General features: G+C 40.8%; 2 protein-coding genes across 9 annotated transcripts in view; one reads left to right on the forward strand and one right to left on the reverse strand.

The window, feature by feature from the left end:
• The window catches only part of NUMB (NUMB endocytic adaptor protein), an 82,007-nt gene extending 79,487 nt beyond the window's left edge, over positions 1-2,520 (forward strand). For 3 of the 6 annotated variants that reach the window (XM_088145546.1, XM_088145547.1, XM_088145548.1), the window contains exon 11: positions 9-2,520. In XM_088145546.1, coding sequence (XP_088001672.1) covers positions 9-724 — 716 coding nt within the window. In that variant the 3' untranslated portion in view covers positions 725-2,520. The remainder of the gene's footprint in view (positions 1-8) is intronic. The other 3 variants (XM_088145550.1, XM_088145551.1, XM_088145549.1) reach the window with 2 other exon arrangements.
• The window catches only part of PAPLN (papilin, proteoglycan like sulfated glycoprotein), an 89,171-nt gene continuing 72,787 nt past the window's right edge, over positions 1,702-18,085 (reverse strand). For 2 of the 3 annotated variants that reach the window (XM_007428102.4, XM_007428103.4), the window contains 8 exons: positions 17,381-17,518; positions 16,915-17,039; positions 16,412-16,550; positions 12,574-12,711; positions 9,813-9,940; positions 8,865-8,970; positions 8,424-8,599; positions 1,702-6,892 (listed from right to left, as the gene is read on the reverse strand). In XM_007428102.4, the coding sequence (XP_007428164.2) occupies positions 6,744-6,892; positions 8,424-8,599; positions 8,865-8,970; positions 9,813-9,940; positions 12,574-12,711; positions 16,412-16,550; positions 16,915-17,039; positions 17,381-17,518 (1,099 nt within the window). In that variant the 3' untranslated portion in view covers positions 1,702-6,743. Of the gene's footprint in view, positions 6,893-8,423; positions 8,600-8,864; positions 8,971-9,812; positions 9,941-12,573; positions 12,712-16,411; positions 16,551-16,914; positions 17,040-17,380; positions 17,519-18,085 lie in introns of those variants that run through there. The other variant, XR_015797005.1, reaches the window with a different exon arrangement.

Below are 18,085 nucleotides of genomic sequence, written 5' to 3' on the forward strand. Positions count from 1 at the left end.
TTTCACAGCTGCTGAATGGAGTGCTAACTCAGGAGCTGCCTCACCAAATATGTTTCAGGGAAGCCACAGACGCACTCCCTCGGAGGCAGACCGTTGGCTGGAAGAAGTATCTAAAACTGTCCGGTCACAACAGCCTCAGGTGCAGTCCCAGCCTGCAGCTCCCCAGCCGCTCCTCCAACCTCCTGCAGTGGTTTCGCAGGCAGCATCATCTTTTCCAGGTGGCACCTTCATTGCACCTCCACCAGTACCTATTGGGGTGGTGCAGCCCATGCAGCCTACGTTTATCCAGGCTCAGCCATATGCTGTAGCAAATGGAATGCCCTATTCAGCTCCCAGTGTAACCATGGTTGGAATCACCCCTTCCCAGATGGTGGCCAATGTCTTTGGCACTGCAGGTCATAGTCAAGTGTCCCACACTCAACAGTCACCCAGTCTTATAAAGCAGCAGACATTTCCTCAATATGAAACTAATAGTGCTACTGCCAGCCCTTTCTTTAAACCCGCTGCCCAGCAGCTCAATGGTTCTGCTGCTTTCAATGGTGCGGACCCTGCCAAGTGGCCCACAGAGGACAAACATGTGCTTCCGCCTGTAGCTGTCCAGCAAGTGGATCCATTTGAAGCACAGTGGGCAGCACTGGAAAGTAAATCGAAACAGCGTACTAATCCGTCTCCAACTAATCCTTTCTCCAGTGAACTACAGAAGACATTTGAGATAGAACTTTAAGCAATCCTGTGGCTTGTACTTCATCTCTGTGTATGTGTGTGTTGGCATTGGATGTAAGATTGTACTAGGGGCAGCATTTTTAATTGCTCATGTCCCTCTCTTTGGAATTAGGTTGGGGATATAGAGAGGGGACAGTCATGGGAAGAGGCTCCTAAACCCAGCCTTTTGGGGTATAATCCAGGAAACATACCCTTGCCACCTGTTTGGGAACTTGAATGGCAAAAGGAATCTGAAAAGGGCTGAAGAAGGGAGCTGAACCTGAAGCCCTTTTTCCACAAAAACTTCAGGAAACCTCATAAGCTGAAAAGCAAATGACTCACCACTATCTTAAGAATGTGTCTACCTTCCTGTGAATGGCCCATTCCCTTGTGGAGAAAACAGGGGTTAGGGGATGGAGGCACAGTAATGCATGGGCTGGTGGAGAAAACATGAGAGCTGCTCAGAATACACTATCAGTGGAAAAGGATGAGCTTCCATTTCAAGTAATTATATATAGAATAAAGCCAAAATCTTTATTTTTATGCATTTTAGATTATTTTAAATAGTTCTAGTTATTAAAAGCTGAATGAGTTGTAAGTAATCTTGCCAAAGTTATAAAAGGGGATCGGATGTAAAATTGTACATAAGATTGATTTATCACTGATTCTTACAGTCAGTAATATGGGAATATGGTAGGGAGCAGAGTTCCTAGCTTGTCCCTGTCTGTATCATTGTAAGTAGCATATTGCAACTACAATCATGAATCATGACCAATTTTAAAAAATCATTGTAGAGTAGTGTAAGAACAGTATTGTCTTGGTTTGAAAACAATTGGTAAATTTTATCTTTTTTAAAGCAATCAGACTAGATATTAGAGTTCATATAGGTTCTTTCATGTACTGCTGCAGTTTATTTGTCTTACATCTCTTTTAACACTACTGTGACAACTGTAATTATATCTACAATCAGGTCTACTTATGAACCCATTTTAGGTGCATTAAATAGATTTTAGATTTTTTAAAATGCTTTTCCCATTGTTTTATGTGAAAGCTTGTAGCTAGGCTGCAGCTATTCCATGTCTTTCCTCTGGCAAATCATGAAGTCCATCTCATTTTTAATTTTACTCTTAAAACTTGGCCTTACAAGCAAATGTAAGTTATATATTTGTACTGATGATTTATAATCTGCTTTAACAGAAATAAATGTTGGTAGTAGATTATGTGTCTTTCTCAGCAGGTTTCCTTGTTGTTTTCCTGCAGCCAGTTTGATCTCAATTCATTTGGTGTATGTTTGATCTACTAATAGCAGGGCAAGAGATATACTCCCATTTGTATTGATTGCTTAAAGCAGGAATTGCAACTTCTGGAATTTCAGCTTGCTCTTATTTTGAATTTTGTGAGTATGATGTTTCTTACCGCCCCCAGAGGAATGTGGTTCTTACATATTGGCCACATTCCCCATTAAGTGATTATCACTGTATTATTCAGAAATGGCCCTGAAGAACTTTGTGTTTGTTCTAGAGCATTATTCACGTTCATTGTCTAGAGGCATACCTGATTTTGCTCAGTTTTAGAGTGTCTTAGTACATAATGGAACTTAATGGTATTGCTGTTTAAAATTATAGCACTTAAGTGGTTTATTTCAGTAAGAAGCATGTGTACTCTAAAACATAGCTACCTCAAATGTAGGTGCATATATGGTGATATATGAATCTAGACTATGCCATACTGCACTTGAGTAAAAAATCCCTCTCTTTTTGTCCTTGGTTTATTCATGCCTTTTGAAAATGTAAATGCATGCAATTCTCATAAAGTTGCCACGTAGACAATAATTGAATATTGTCAATGAAACATTTGTGTAGAGCCTAAATAAATTCCTGTTGGGATCAGAGGCAAGAATTTCCATAATCCGGTAATTTTGTACAGTGAATGGACAGTTACTGATTTACTGCATACAAGTCCCAATACTTTAAGGCCTTACTTCTGTTGCAGAAACACTTTTATAAAACCAGGCTTACTTTATTCTGGATCTAGGGAAAATGAGCCTCTTCTCTCAGAACATGCATTCCTTATGGGGATTGTTATGTGGAATGAATGAACAGGTCATGATCAATGGTTGATTGTTATGTTACTAATGAAGGCACAATTCTGTCTATACCATTTCATCAATACAAATTATTGAAAGTGCTTCTCTCAGATATGCATTCAACACTAATCTAGAAACAATAATAACAAGTATAACAAAAGCTGCTTTGCTATCAATTTACCACTTCTCTTTAATATTATTAAATAATAATGCTTTTCAGTCATGGGAACAGATGCTAGGGTAACCCAGATTTTGAAAAAGGGATTAGGAGGTGATGAGCTAACTGGTCTATAATTTCTTTTAACACCTGCTTCAATAAAAAATAATTGAAAATACCATTTAAACACATAGAAGAATGAGCCGTGCTGAAAACTAATCAGCATGGCTTCTGCAAAAGTAATCTTGTCTCACCAAAATTTTTGATGAAGTCACCCACCCAGCTGCCATGGAGTAAGAGGAACAGGTGTTTTAGTTGGATTTACAACTGGTGAAAGAATGAAGGAGGAATAAATCAGCAATTCTGACATTGGTGAGGTGTGTATAAGTGGGGCCCTTAGGAATCATGTTGGGACTGATGCTTTTTAACTGATATATAAATGATCTGGAGTTAGGTCTGAGCAGTGAGGTGGCTCTGTTTGCTGGGAATACAGTACTGTTCAAGGTGGTAAAAGTGATTGTGAAGGGATCTGAAGGGATCTCTCCAAACTGGGTAAATGACAGTGTATAAGCAAGTATATATGGAAAGGGAAAATTTATATTAGGGCATTGGAAACAGAACTACTGATATACTAATGTCTTTACATGTACTTGTTGTGAGACCAGAGTGTTGTGTACTGTTCTAGTTGCTATGCTTGAAGCATATTATAGAATTTTAAAAGGTACAAAAAAGCACAACCAAAATGATCAGGGGATGGAGCAACTCTACTACAAAGACTATAGTAATTGGAGTTCTTTTGGACTACAGTAATTGGACTGAAGGAGAGATTTAATGAGGATATATAAAGTAATCCATGGCATGAATAATGTGGAGAAATATTTTTCTCCCTTGCTTCAGGTCATCCATTGATATAAAACATAGGGAGATTCAGGACCTAAAACTTTTTCACACAGCACATAGTTAAACTGGAATTTATTGTCAGTAGCTGGGGTAAAATTAGCCAGTTAGAATGGTTTTAAAGGGGGGTTGGCAGGGTCATGGAAGATCATACTTTTAGTGGTTATTATCTGGTATCTGTTGATTAACTGAATCATAGGTAGTATGCCTTAAAGCCTGATTTCTGGGAAACAAGTGGAATAAGACTACCATACTCCAGTTTAGATTTTATACCCCATCTTTCTTTCAAGAGCTCAATGCAGCTTAAAAGGGGATCTCCATTTTATCCTCCCCTCCCCCCCACCCCCCGTGGTAGAGGCTGGGTTGAGAAAAAGTAACTGGCCCAAATTTATCCAGTGAATTTCCATGGCTAAGGGTGAACGTGGACCCATATCTCCTTGGTTCTAGTCAAACACCCTAACCACGCCACCATACTGGCTGAGTTCCACCATGATAGCTTCTAAGATACCATCATTTAAAAAGCATTAAAACGTGCCTGTCGACTTTTCTATTCTGAAAAACTGGCCCTCTGGATGGTCGAGTGCTTTTTTAAAATGGTCATGTGCCTGTTGCAGAGTTACCTTCTCAATCCATTAAAGGGGAGGTAGAGTTAATGGATCACTGTTTTTGATGAATGGCAGTCCCTGAGGAAAACTTGTGCTTATGACTATAAATCAGTGTTTCTCAACCTCAGCAACTTTAAGATCTGTGGACTTCAACTCCCAGAATTCCCCAGCCAGCCATTCTGGGAATTGAAGTCCACAGATCTTAAAGTTGCCGAGGTTGAGGAACACTGCTATAAATGATAGTTGGGGGAATGATTTGCATTTGTGAAAGAGCATCACTTGCCTTCTCTCTGGCCTTTATAAGATAATCTTTGTACCTTCCATGGAAAATCAGTTCTGAATGCAAGACAATACAAACATGTTTTGTTCTCTTAGTTTATCTATATGTCTTTGCTACAGTTAAATTATACTAACACTGAATTAATTTGCACCTTTATTGAACAAGCTGAAAAACTTGTTGCCTAGTTCATATGGCACCCGGCAGTTCTCAGATAGCAGGAAATATGGAGAAGATTGGATTGTTTCTGTTACTAAACATTCTGCATAATGTGCTGTAAATACTGGTTTGTACATTTTTTACAGGAGCAATTGATAAACGTTTCTCATTTTCAATTAAGATAGTCCCATTGTACAGTCAGATGATTAAAAAAGACATAGGTATGTTCATGGGAATTTCTTTTTCATTATTTGGTTATATCTATTCATATATCTGTAACCTGTAATGGAAGAACCCAACTATCAGAATCATATTTGCCCTCAGATGCCTGAAAATTCATGTAGTATGATTGGCATATCTCAGTATAAACCCCTCAGATATGACAGATTCTCATATTTGTTTTTCCTGGAAGCAAACCCAGTAAGTAACATTGTATTATAGATATACTTTGTTTCTAAAAGAAATTAGATTTTGAGCTACCTAAGATCTGGGAAGGTTTCATGTTAATTGAGTCCATAATAGTGGGCTGAACGTTATAGCAGGAAACTTATGTGAGAAAAAACTGCAGATTTGCCAATAAAGTTGGCATTTCCTGTCCTTTGCATTTAAAGGAAATTATACTAGCTTATCCACAACCTTTGAGACATAGTAAATAGCCTTCTGGTCAAAGGTTGTGGATAAGCTAGTATAACTGGCAAAATTGTAGTTAACACATACAGGTTTCCCTTATGCGTTTGGTTTGTGTTTATAGTCAACCATTGAGACTTCATAGATATTGTAGATTGAATGCCAACTTGAACTTCCATAGTGCCAACAATCATCCTTATATTAAACAGTCTGGCACGTGGGATGGGATGATCAAAGAGGCAAGCTTGGTATGGCCTTCCAGGATTCTGAGGCGTCAATAACCATTTAGTTCTCTGTTGTGATACCTTGTACTCTAGTGGGGCTGCACAGTGCTTTGGAACATACAGGAGTGCAAATTCAGTACTCATCTGCGACTCCTTCAAGCAGTGGCATCTCTTTGGGGATTGTGTGGCTGCAGTAGTTGTGAGATTCTAAAAACACCACTGCTCCCACATTGCACAGTCCTCTGTTATTCATGTTTATGTAGACGAGGTATAGCAGGCTCTGTTTTCTTCTTCAAAGGCCTTACTACAATTGTATACATGTTTAATTGGAAGAGAAGATCACAGTTTAATGGACTTATTCCAAGAAATACAGCCTTGCTGTTTTAAGAGTATCCAAAGTACAAAACCTTGTCACGTTGCTTTGCATTTTCCTCTTCAGCTGCTTTGAGTTCTATATAGTTCCACAGATATTCAATATTATTTGCTGCTGCTAGTAACTCAGCATTAATCGTTTCCTGTATCTGCTGAAAAAGACATTGTCTGTTTATAACTGTTTAAAGCTAAACTGTAGGGGGACATTTGAAATAACTACAGGAAGCAAGTTTCTAGGTCAGTATGCTAAATTTCCACAAAAAAAATGTGGTCAGCAGATTTTCTTCTGAGTGGGTTCTGGCATTAATTTAGTTTTATGTTTGATTTAAAATGTGTCTGCTATCCTTGATTTATCTTGAAGCAACGTTCCCATTTTTGATTCTTGTCTGTATTGTTTGTTAAGCTTTGCTAGTGAAACAGTTCCTTATTTCCTTAAATGAAAAGGTCAGCCAGCTGTTACAGGATTTAGTGCTGCTTTTGCAAAACAACATACAGCTTAGGAAGGTGGAGATACCATTTCTGCCAACTGTTCTAGCCTTAGCCATATTGACTACCCGTGTATATGCTTGATAAACAAATTGGAGATGGCTGCTTTTCTTCCGGAGCAGGATTGCAAGAGGGGTGGGGAGCCTGTGGCTCAGCCATAGCGGCGAGAACAGCTGGCACAGCAGAAGCTGGAATAATATTCATTGTTGCAGAGCTGAGCCTGTAGAATCAGATCACAGTTAGCAAGGTGTGGCTGATCAACACATTCCCTGCTTGTTTCCACAGGGAGAGATGATGGCACTATAAGAGTAAGGAAGAAGAAGTAGTCAGACAGTAGAACCAAATTTGCAAACCAGGTGTTTTTCATAATTGATTGAAAGGGATTACAGTAGTTCACTTTTTGTAATTTACATTATGACTATATAAGTGCATGCAATGGAGAATATTCTATCTGCTGCAGCTTAAACTACAATACTGTGAATGGAATCTACCTCTTGGCAAACGTTCAAATGTAGCAACAGCAAATGGCAACATCAGCATTAACTTATTTTGAGAGAAAATTGATTGGTTTCTGCTGAGAGATCCTCTAAATGGCAAACAGCTGTTTCAGGCTGAAAATAAATGCTCTCCGCTGGAACAGCAGTTACAGTTTAGTAATTCCTGAAGTCAAACTGGCATAGTTTAAAAGCCTTGACCTTAAAATTGTCTTTCAAGTAATAGTAGTGAAACCTTACTGAACTTAATAGAATTTATTTGTAAATAACAGGAATTGGATTGTACCATTAATGATTTCATTTTCTGGATGTATGCAAAAATATTACTTTACAGGAAATCATGCAGAGCCTGGCAGCTGGAATTCTTTCCAGTCCCTTTACCAGTGGTGGCCATAGGCATGTCAGATTCTAGGCACCAATTAATAATTGTAATTACAATGGTTTATGGCATTTATATGCTGCCCAACTCCCAGCGACTTTCAGTTCTAAACTCTCATAGCATCTTCAGCCTTGGCTGGGTTTGCCATATATAACACAATCCCCAAATTGATGGATAATCTGAGAGATTTCATATAGATAATATGGGGAAGAAGACTCCATGCTGAAGCAATTACAGGTTCAACTGCTTTCCCCCCATAATTTACTAGCTGGTACTAAAGGCTCAGGTAGAGATGGGGCCACTGCGGAACTGTGCCTCCAATCCTTGCAGGCAATCCTAAAGGATACCATGGTTGACGGTATTGATGCCACCAAGAAATCTAATAGCACCTGGAAGCATCCAAGTCATGCAAAGGATGCCCACCACAGCAACCAGTGCTTTTTCCTTCACATGATCAGGCCTGGATTGTGACTGGAAGAGATCTAGAAAATTTGCTTCTTTGGCTCTGTAGCTGATTGCCCATCACCTTCTTAACCACCTTCCTAAAAGGGAAGATTGGAGACAGGACAGAAGTTGTCTAATATTGAGAGATGGCTTCTTCAAGAGAGGGTACACTGCTGCCTCTTTGAAGGCAGGTGCTGTCTTGCCCTCACATAGACATTAACCATTCCAGATGTAAACACCTCTCTTTCAATCCTTCCATATACATAAGCTTTCAGTTAATAGTACCAGATAAAATATGAGGGTTCTATAAGAAGCCCAGAAGTATGCTTCACATACAAGATAAACCAGGAATACTTCTACAGAGGATCTACAACAGTAAAACCTTTCCCAGTCCTGGAAGGAAATGCATGTGCCACACATCTAAGGTTGCAGCTGCTGTGAAATCCTAAAACTCCAAGAAAGAAATCCCAATACTGGAGAAATTAAGAAACTTAGAATGACTATGTACACCCACCTTCTGGACGCCTTTTGATAACTTTCACATCTGTACTGGCACTGACAGAATGACTGCCACTGTAGGCATTGCAAGTATAGGAGCCCTCATCACCAATCTGAACCTTGTTTAGAAACAAGCTTCCATCTTGAGAAACATGGACACGATGACCATCTGATCTTATTGGAACCCCATTCCTATGCAGAAGTACGTAATTAGTTGTCTTGCAGTTGCTATATACTGTCCCCTAACCCTCAGTTATAAGGAAATATAGGGTGGGTTTGTATTAAGAGAACGTTCCAAGGAACACATAAATAAATGGGGTTATTTCAAATGTGTTTGAAAAACAAAATCTGGATTCTTCATCTTCTAAGTAGGTAGTAGTTGTTGCTTGATAATTTCTTACATGTTTCAGTAGTACTAAAAGGATAAGTAAATATAGCTGATTTTTTTCCTACTTACCTTGACCATCTTATGTTTACATTGTTGCCTGTCACAACACAATGAAGATGAGCATTGTCCCCTTCAGACACAGAAAGTCTGGGCAGCAGGTCAATTCTTAAGTCTCCTAAGGAGGAAAAGAGTGTCATCAAATCCAGGAAGATTTTGCTCAAGGTTGTCAAATGATGTTCTGAAAACACAGCTCTGATTGAGCAGCCCTGCTGCTTGTGTGAACTTGGCCCTTCTAGCTGAAAGACTGTCTACGTGGGAGAAAAAACACTACATCCACAATAGAATCCAACACACAGCAACATTGCGTAACCAATCACCTACAGTTAAGTATCTCTCTATGGGTCTCCTATATTGTAGTGATAAAAGCAGAAACTCTTCTTATAGCAGTATCCATACCTCCCTCCTACATTCATTCTGTCTCTCACACACACACAGGTCACTGCAGTAGCTGTTTGCAGAGCCCTACTTTCTTGTTCATAGAAGAATATTTCCATTAGGAGCCTAAACCAATTTGAATTAGCTTAACTATCACCACCAAACTGCTTAAAAAATGGTATTGAATATTTTTCTATAACTCTTGGGCCTGGCACAATTTATAAGAAACCCTAAATATCTTATTCAGGTTATTTGATGATACCATTGATGAAACTAAACTGATCTCATACACAAGGGTGTCATCTAGCAACCATGTAGAGATTGTTTGATTTGGATAAGCAACTCAGCCTTTCTTAAACATAGTGTTCAAACTCTGCTCATTTTCTTCTCGCCACCAGGTTTCAACTGGGGGAAATACGCTTAGATGTTCACTCTCCAGATTGGATGTGTTAATCAGCTCTCAACAACTGAAGCTTAGTTTAACAACAGTAACAAAAAAGCATATTTTTCCTTAGCAGCACAAATTCAGTACTTATATTCCCATAATATAGAAGTAAGGCTTCCCCTCCCACCCGCTACTACCTCTAGGTCTAATCTGAACTTTTCTCTGATCTTGGTCCCGACCATTGGAAGCAACGCATGTAAAGAAGCCGGCATCTTCAGCTGTCAGACGACTGATCAGCAAGGCACCATCAGGTTGTTGCCTATGCCTGGAAATTAAAATTGCCATGAATTTCAGAAGAGGAAAAACATTTATTCATAGAGTTCAGACTCTTGTTTTTGAGAAGCTAATGGCTCAAAATGTATTATGGATGTGATTTATGAGCCCCTAAGGTTCAAAAATGTTAATAGCCTCTCCAGGATCAGGTGTCTCAGTCCTGCCTGATTGCTGCAAGCTAATTAAAAGTAGCTGGGTTGTTACATTGCACTAAGCCATAGTTTATTGAGTAAGCCACAGTTGGCTGGGTACATAAGGAACATATAAGCTGTAATGGTATTTGGTTTTAGCTTTTCTTCATGTGAATCTGACCAATTTTAAAACTAATCTTTTTGAGCAGCTGGTAGTATGTTGGTGGTTCCACCTAAAATGTGCAGGAGTCAAAAATACAAAAAGCACTGAGCTGAGTACAATTTCAATGCTTTATGCAGGGTACCTGGCCATGCAGACTACTGTAAGCAGTAAGGACAGCCAGTATTCAAGCTATCAAACAACAGCTTTTGCCAGATCACTTTAGTGCACAAAAATTGAGTAAGTCATTAAAATGAATGAGTTGCTACTTGGATGGATGAACCAGGACTGTATAATATAGGGATAGCCTCTGGGAAATTATGACATCACATTGATAGCCTGTCTGTCTTCAGACTGTTCTAAATGATGTACATGGGAGGGGTCCCCCTATTTTATCCTCACAATAAGAACCTAGTGAGATAGGATGAACTAAGAGTTAGCGACTGGCCCAAAGTCATTTTGAAAGCCATGATTGAGAGAGGTTTTGAAGCTGCACAGTGCTAATCGCTGTCCACCACATTACACTCTGCTCTACCCTGGTCATGTTTAGGATATACTGAAGCTCATTTAAAATAGAGGAGAGAAAGGCTTTTCCCAGAATTAAAAAAACCAGTGCATTTCAGGCCATCTTATTCAGCCTCCTTTATCTGGAGCTGCTTCATTAGTGCGATATGCTCTACAAGTAAGCTTAGGGCAGTATGGAGGGGAATAAATGGTATGAAAAAAAGGAAGTAAGTGCAAGGAACTGGACAGAGAGCCATCTGGGCCTGGAGGAAAAGAAGGAATAATAGAGATCGAATGCAGAAAGTCAGTGAGAGTGGTTATAGATTGCAGAGAAAAAGTTGTGGTTGCTTTACACAATGCTTTAACCTGACTACTGCGTTAATCCATTTTCTGGGTTCACACAACGCACTGAATCATAAACTACAGGTAGTACTCAGGTTATTACCACTTGCTCAGCAACCATTCAAAGCTACGACGGCGCTGAATGACCCTGGGAGATGGGGCCCAGAGACGCTGCCTAGGTAACGGTCAAATAAGAGCATAGCCCACAGCTGGATAGTGGGCAGGGCAAGAGGCTCAGAAAAGATCTTCCCTAATTTCTCGGGGTGTAAAGGAGTCAGGGAGAGAATTGTACTTTCAGACTTGCAAGATTCTGTTAATGTAGCCTTACAATAAAATAGAATTAGCTTATCTGGTCATGTTTCCTGTCTGGTCTACCTGGTAAGGCTGACACAGAACAAAGGTCCTCAGAGTTCCAGCTGTTGCAGTGTCCCTGCGGTCACATGATCATGAGCTGGGAGCTTAGTGCCCAGCTCGCAATTACGATGTCACAGTGAGCTGTGGTCACGTGATTGAAATTTCAACATTTCCTGTCTGCTTTTTTACCTGCCTGCGAAAAGTCAATGGGGAAGTCAGAAGTTACTCCTGCTGCTTTTTTGCCTGCCCGTGCTCCATAGCACCTGCCTGCAGCACTCCCCCATGGCACCCACACACCCACCCACACTCTGTAAAGCCTGCCCATGGCAACCCCCACCTTCTGCGGCACCTGCCCTCAGCACCCACCCTGTCCCCCTCTGGCACCCTCCCGTGCTCCACAGTGCCTGCCCACGGCCCTCCTGCCCTCACTGCAGCACCCTTGCACCTGCTGACCTGCTTGCCTGGGACTCCTGCCTCTTCCTGCTTAACCACCCACATGGCCCTGGGGTTATGATGGCAACTGGGACTGCCGGGATTGCCATTGCTAAGCAATGTGGTCACGTGACATTGTGCTTTATGACCACATTACTTAGTGATGGAAATTCCAGCCTCAATAGCAGTTATAACCCAAGGACTACCTGTAACAAAATGGGCTGTATTTGCCCAACACATTCAGCAACACAAAACAAACCAAGGTTAAGGGTAACCAAGCTTATTGTGTTATATGAATACAATCAGACTTTAACTGATTTGGTTAAGCATGTTATATGAACCCATCTAGTATGCAACTAACAGTTACAGAGACTTCTAGCTCAAGAAAAAACAGCATATTATCACAAAAGGTTGTACAGAAATTTATGTGGGAATGGTGACTGGAAAAATGTAAGGAAGGCAGGAGAAAGGAATGCAGGAAGATGTGAATCAGAAGTGCTAAAAAGGGGTACTGAAATATGAAGATTTAGTTGTAGAGCAACACAAGGAGAGTGAAGAAAGCATGCTAAGGGACAAAAACAGGGAAGAGTATGGTTTACAAAGGCTTTTAATTTGACCTTATTTCTAGAGAGATTTGAGTTTTGCACCCTTAGTACAGAGAGAACAAAATGAGGAAGTGACATTGTCAAAGTTATAACTTACCTGGGGGATGAAATAGGACGGCCATCCTTCTGCCATTCAATGGTTAAAGAGGGTGAAGCCTCTACACGGCAAGGCAGTCGGACTTGCTCACCAACACTGGCATCAACTATGGAAGGCTCATTCGTATACATTTTTAATCTGCGAAGCAGACGTGTTAGATATTTTAAGAAAGGATCAGAAGTCCGTCGCTGATTTTAATCACTGTTTCCCGGTGAGTGCTGGGGGATTTCCCTAACAATCTGGTGGCCTAGTTGGCAGAGGGCCTGATTTGCCATTGGCAAGAGACGGTGTCTCGGGCCCAAGGCAAGATCATTCCAGAGCAGCTCCTTTCTGCCTCTGGGTGGCTTCTTGGTTTTTGAGAAAATACCTAAGAAATAACGTGGTAGAAGTGATGCCTGGAACACAAGTGGAGAAAGCAAAAAGTGAATCTGTTGAGCATGAGCATGTACCTGAGCATGCGTTTACTCTGTGGCAACAAGGGAGGCAAAGTGATCTTCTCTCTTACTGGGTTGTCAGGTTGTCCAACAGCCCCTTTTTGGGTGGCTTTCCCCTTTGGGTAAGAGCTGCCCTGTAGAATTGCCATCTGACTGCTATAAGTAGTTAGTACATTTTGCTGGTAAAGTCACTCAGATTTTCTCAAGTCTGGGCTCCACTTGGGCAGGGTATTGTGTGGTAGCCATGGCATCATCTTGCTGTGTTATTTGGGATTCTTTTTGGCTTGTAACCTCTGCAGACATGGATAGGGTGATCTCTATGATGTCCTCAGCTACTTGCAAGTTGGATCTTTGCCCCTCCTGGCTTCTTTGGGCAGCTGGAGGGTGCTGGTTCCCTGGATCCAGGAGGTGGTAAATGCTTTGTTGTGGGAGGAGATGATGCCAGCAACTCTTAAATAGGAGGTGGTGCATCCCTTCCTCAAGAGGTCCTTCTAGGATTCAAAGTTATTAGACAACTATTGCCCAGTCTCCAATCTTTTCTTTTACATAATGTCCTAGAGGAACCAGATTATCTAGATCCTTATCAGGAAGGGTTTAGGAATGGGCTTGGGGCACAGACAGCATTGGTCGCTCTAGTGGATGACCTTTGTTGAGATGTGGATGGGGATAGTGAACCTGTCCTGGTCCTTTTGGACTCTCAGCAGCCTTTAATACCGTTGACCATGGTATCCTTCTGGACCATCTGCAAGGGTCATGACTGGGTGTGTGTGTTGTTTTGCAGTGATTCTGCTCCTTCCTTAACAAGTGGTTCCAGTTGGTAGTAGGAGAGGAGAGATTGGCATGGTGGTTGCTCTTTTGTAGGGTACTGTCAGCCCCACTAATACACCAGGCCAGGAAATTAGCTCCACAGGAAGGCTAAAACTACTTTTAATGAGATTGGTTATAATAACAGAATCTTGCAAGTCTGATTGTGCTGTACCTCTTTCGCCTTCTTATACTTCAGTGAATTAGGGAGGTGTCTGCCTAAGTTGCTTCTGAATGTTATTTTGTTCTGGACTTAAAAAAAATGTTTCAGCCTCTTTTGTCTAGGTAATGGTTCCTGCATATTTCCATCAAGGTTATCTTCCTTACTCTCTACAGGTACTGCAGGATTGGTTCTTTCCCCGTTATTTAAGAACTACATGAAGCCACTGGGGGAGACCATCCAATGGATTAGGGTCTGGTATTACCAGTATGCTTTTGATACCTAGCTTTACATGGCAAGTCCAGATCACAATGAAAATGCTGTTGAAGTCTTGGCCCAGTGCTTGGAGGCTTTGAGGGTCTTCACGGGAGAATTGAATGCTAGCAAGATGGAGCTACTGTTTGTACATCAGGGTTCTCCTTCACTCTCAGTGGTGACTCTCAGTGGGCTTGCACTACCCTTGAAAGAGCAGGTTTGTGACTTGAGGGTTCCCCTGGACCTTTGCCAGATAAACCTTCAGCTGGTGCACTAGTTGCAGCCTTATCTGGGACGTGAGGACTTTGCTAAGGTGATTCATGCCCTTATCGTCATCCATGTAGATTACTGTAATAGGCTCTATATGGGGCTTTAAAAATGATCCAGAATTCTCAGTTGCACAAAATGCAGCAGCCAGAGTGCTCACCAGCAGTTGTAGGTGGGAATACATTACATCTTATTGCGGGCTCTACACTGGCTTCATGTTAGCTTCAAGTGCAATTTAAAGTGCTGATTTTAACCTAGAGAGTCATTTATGATTTTGCTCCAAGTTACTTGCAGGATCCCATTCTCCACTGGAGTCACCCTGACCAATTTGATAGTGCAGAGAACAAACTGGTTGTTCCCCATTTTCAGCAAGTCAGGGAGGGCCAAAGCTGGAAGTGTTGCTTTTCCTCCTATTGGAGGTTAGATTAACCCTGACATTATCTGCCTTTCAGAAGAAGCTGAAAATGAGGTATAAATTTGATAAAATAAATGCATCTGTATAACATAATTGAACTCCTTCCCTTCTCCCCAGGGATGTGCTGCTGCATATGTATCAGCCTTTCATCTTGATTTGAGCATAAATGGGCCATTGCAGAGATTCCTCTTCATCCAGTGTGCAGCTCTCTCTCAACACTTTACAAAATGCAGGCTCATATAAACACATCCCCCTTAACTGTTCCTTTGGCTACAGGCCCAGAGAATGCCGCTAGCCACAAGAATCCCGTGTAACGGAATGTTCTCCTTATAACGTATCTGGCTGTATCTGATGCTTTCTGCAAGAATTTCAACAAAATGCTTCTGTTTTATCATGCAGCTATCTGGGGCCTCCACCAGCCAGTTAATCCAGACACAGTAGGTTAGAAGTTTCACTCATATACTGTAAGCCAAGAATAAAGAAGTTGAATGCTTACAACACATGATTGCAAAACCAGATGAATTCCACTCCCTTTGATAATGTCCAATGTATGCACTCTAGTTCTTGTCTGGAGGACTATTTCCAACTATTGAGGCTAGTAGCAATAGCTAGGACAGAGATAGATGACTAGAACTGGGAATGAGAGATTGCCTATTCCATTTTTACATTTTCTTCTGGGCAGGTTTCTCTGCAGAAGATGGAGTGATAGCGACTGCTATCTCTGAAACTGTGTACTAATGCTCAACCCTACTGCCATACTGAGCCATTAAAAAAAAGACTTGGGTTGCTAAAGATAAACTCTTCTATTTCAGCACCTATCCCACCACAGCATTTCTCAGCCCTTATTAGTGAAGCAACATTCTAGAATGTGACTCACAGTTGCTATTATGAGATGATACCCACCTACACAAAAGAAGCAATTTTGAGCTGGTGCTTGTGAACCTGGGTTGCAAGCAGGCCACTGAGTTTTATTACAAAACTGTCCAGTGATCAATGAAAATAAGCTAGTTAAATAATCACTTGTCAGTATGAGAAACCTTGTTTTACTAGGATCTGTTTCCTGCAATATGGTTTTATTTCTGTAATGAATATTTATTTAAGACACTAATCGATTTCTTAATGATTGTTTCCTTCTAACTGAAAGATCCTTGAGGGGTCAAACAAAATGCAGAAAACTGCCTAAGGCATAAAATGATTTCATTAAAACACTTTGGTATCAATAGTTACTTAAATCCCATAGGTTCTTTCACAGTTGCCCGATCAGGTCCATCCAGTCAGAAGAAAGAAAAAGCTTCTAAGTAAAATTAGGTTAGAGTTGTGTTGTAGCTGCAAAGAAAATGCAGAGTTGATTTCTAAGCATTAAGATTAGATACAAGAGCACTATGATTAAATAGCCTGCTCTTATTTGATCAGTTTCCAAATGCATTTCTAAAAAGCACACAGTACTAAGGGGCCATCGCAATCTGCAGAACATGAGCTGATTTGGGAAGTTGAAAGATATACCTGTATGTTATTTGAGGATGCAGAGAAGAAACACGTGACCACCTGTCATTAGCTCTTGTGCCAAACACTCTGTGCTGGTGATTTTGATCATGAGTAAGTTGATGCCTTCTTCCGTGGGTGAGGGTAGATTGAGGAATTTCTATACAAAGAAATAGAACAAAGAAACCATCAAGATTTGACTGTTTCAGCAAGCTTTTGGGGCTGACAGAAGGAATGGTTCCATCCAGTGTTTATTTGGCTATGGGATTTTTTTGGTGCTAATACGATTATCTTTCCCATAAGATAGAGGAGAACTTTCTAAGGATTGGAAGCATGGAGCAAGAAAGTTGTTCCCTGGCTAAAGATAGCATATGGTTTGCAGTCTGGGGCAATTTGGATTGATAACCCACAAAAGGATATTATTCTCCATTGATGAAAAAAGAATTGTAGAATGACTTGCTGGCTGCATCAGGACAAGCAGTTTCTTGCTTTATGGCTGTTTTGACTAACAAAGAACAAATAACCTTTGATCCGCAACTCAATCTGTCTGTGTTCCATCCTCCCATTTGAAATAATGCACATGTAGATCCCAGCATCCTCAGTCTTGAGATGGCTAATCACCAAGGAGTTGTCAGACTGGTAGGTATGTCTACCGGGGAAGAAAATGAAAGGATTGTCAAATAGTAAGATAGGCTGGAAATCTCACCAGCTATGCAGTCAGCGTCAAATGCATATTAATAGTAATTACGCTGATCAGTTACTGAAATAAGAGTAAGTGGGCAGTGCTAATAATGAATGGCTGGCCAAAATTTTTACCGGTTAGGAACAGGGAAGTAATGCAGCAATGGAAACTTGCATGTAAACCTCGCTGAAGTTCATAACATGAACAGAGGTCATAGATTTTGATACTGACAAATTTAAAATGTAAGAACTATGACCTCAAACTTCCACTCGTAGGGTGTGTGGGGTGGATCCAGAGGTCAGACCTACCTATCAGATGAGACCGGCTGTCCATCTTTCTGCCATTCAACTCTAGAGAAGTGGGAATTGCTTGTCTTACAGAGAAGACGAATACTTTGTCCTAAGCCTGCCTCCACTGCAGAAGATTCTGATCCATCCAAGAGGATCCTGAAAGATATGCAGCAGTTTCCCCCAAAATGGGTATGCATAGAAATGGTAAAAACAGAAAACTCTAAACATTGTCAAAACTTTTCTGCAAGCCCAACTAATCATTTACCATGCCATTTACCTAGATTTATTTAAAAGTGTGTCTGAATCAAACTGCCATGTTCAAATGCTTTTTAGAATGTGCTGTACAGCAGTTGTACTAGCTTAAACCGATGTTGCTCAAAATGGTCCAAGACAAAGTGTGATTCTCCATAGACTTAGAACAAAGATTGATATAAGATTCTGCATTATGGATTAATTCACAGGACTCAAGAAAGATTACCTTGTTTCTGTGTTTGCATGTCACATTAAGCCCTAATTTTGCCTAGCAGCAAATGAGTGGCATGCTACTGCATGTTGCTTAGATCAGCCCCACTGGTTCTCCCTGCAAGCAGAGACAGCTAATAAATGATAGGTGGCTCCACTTGTATGTTTAGTGCATTTTGCAAACCAGGGACACTGGTCTATTCTTCCTGGAATGAGCCAAAGTTCCCATAACATATAGCCCTCCATGATTTCTTAGTTGCA

Source organism: Python bivittatus, unplaced genomic scaffold (assembly GCF_059951505.1).
Source record: "Python bivittatus isolate LINGU-HERP-01145 unplaced genomic scaffold, Pbiv_v1 ctg000480_np1212, whole genome shotgun sequence".
Classification (NCBI taxonomy): Eukaryota; Metazoa; Chordata; class Lepidosauria; order Squamata; family Pythonidae; genus Python; species Python bivittatus.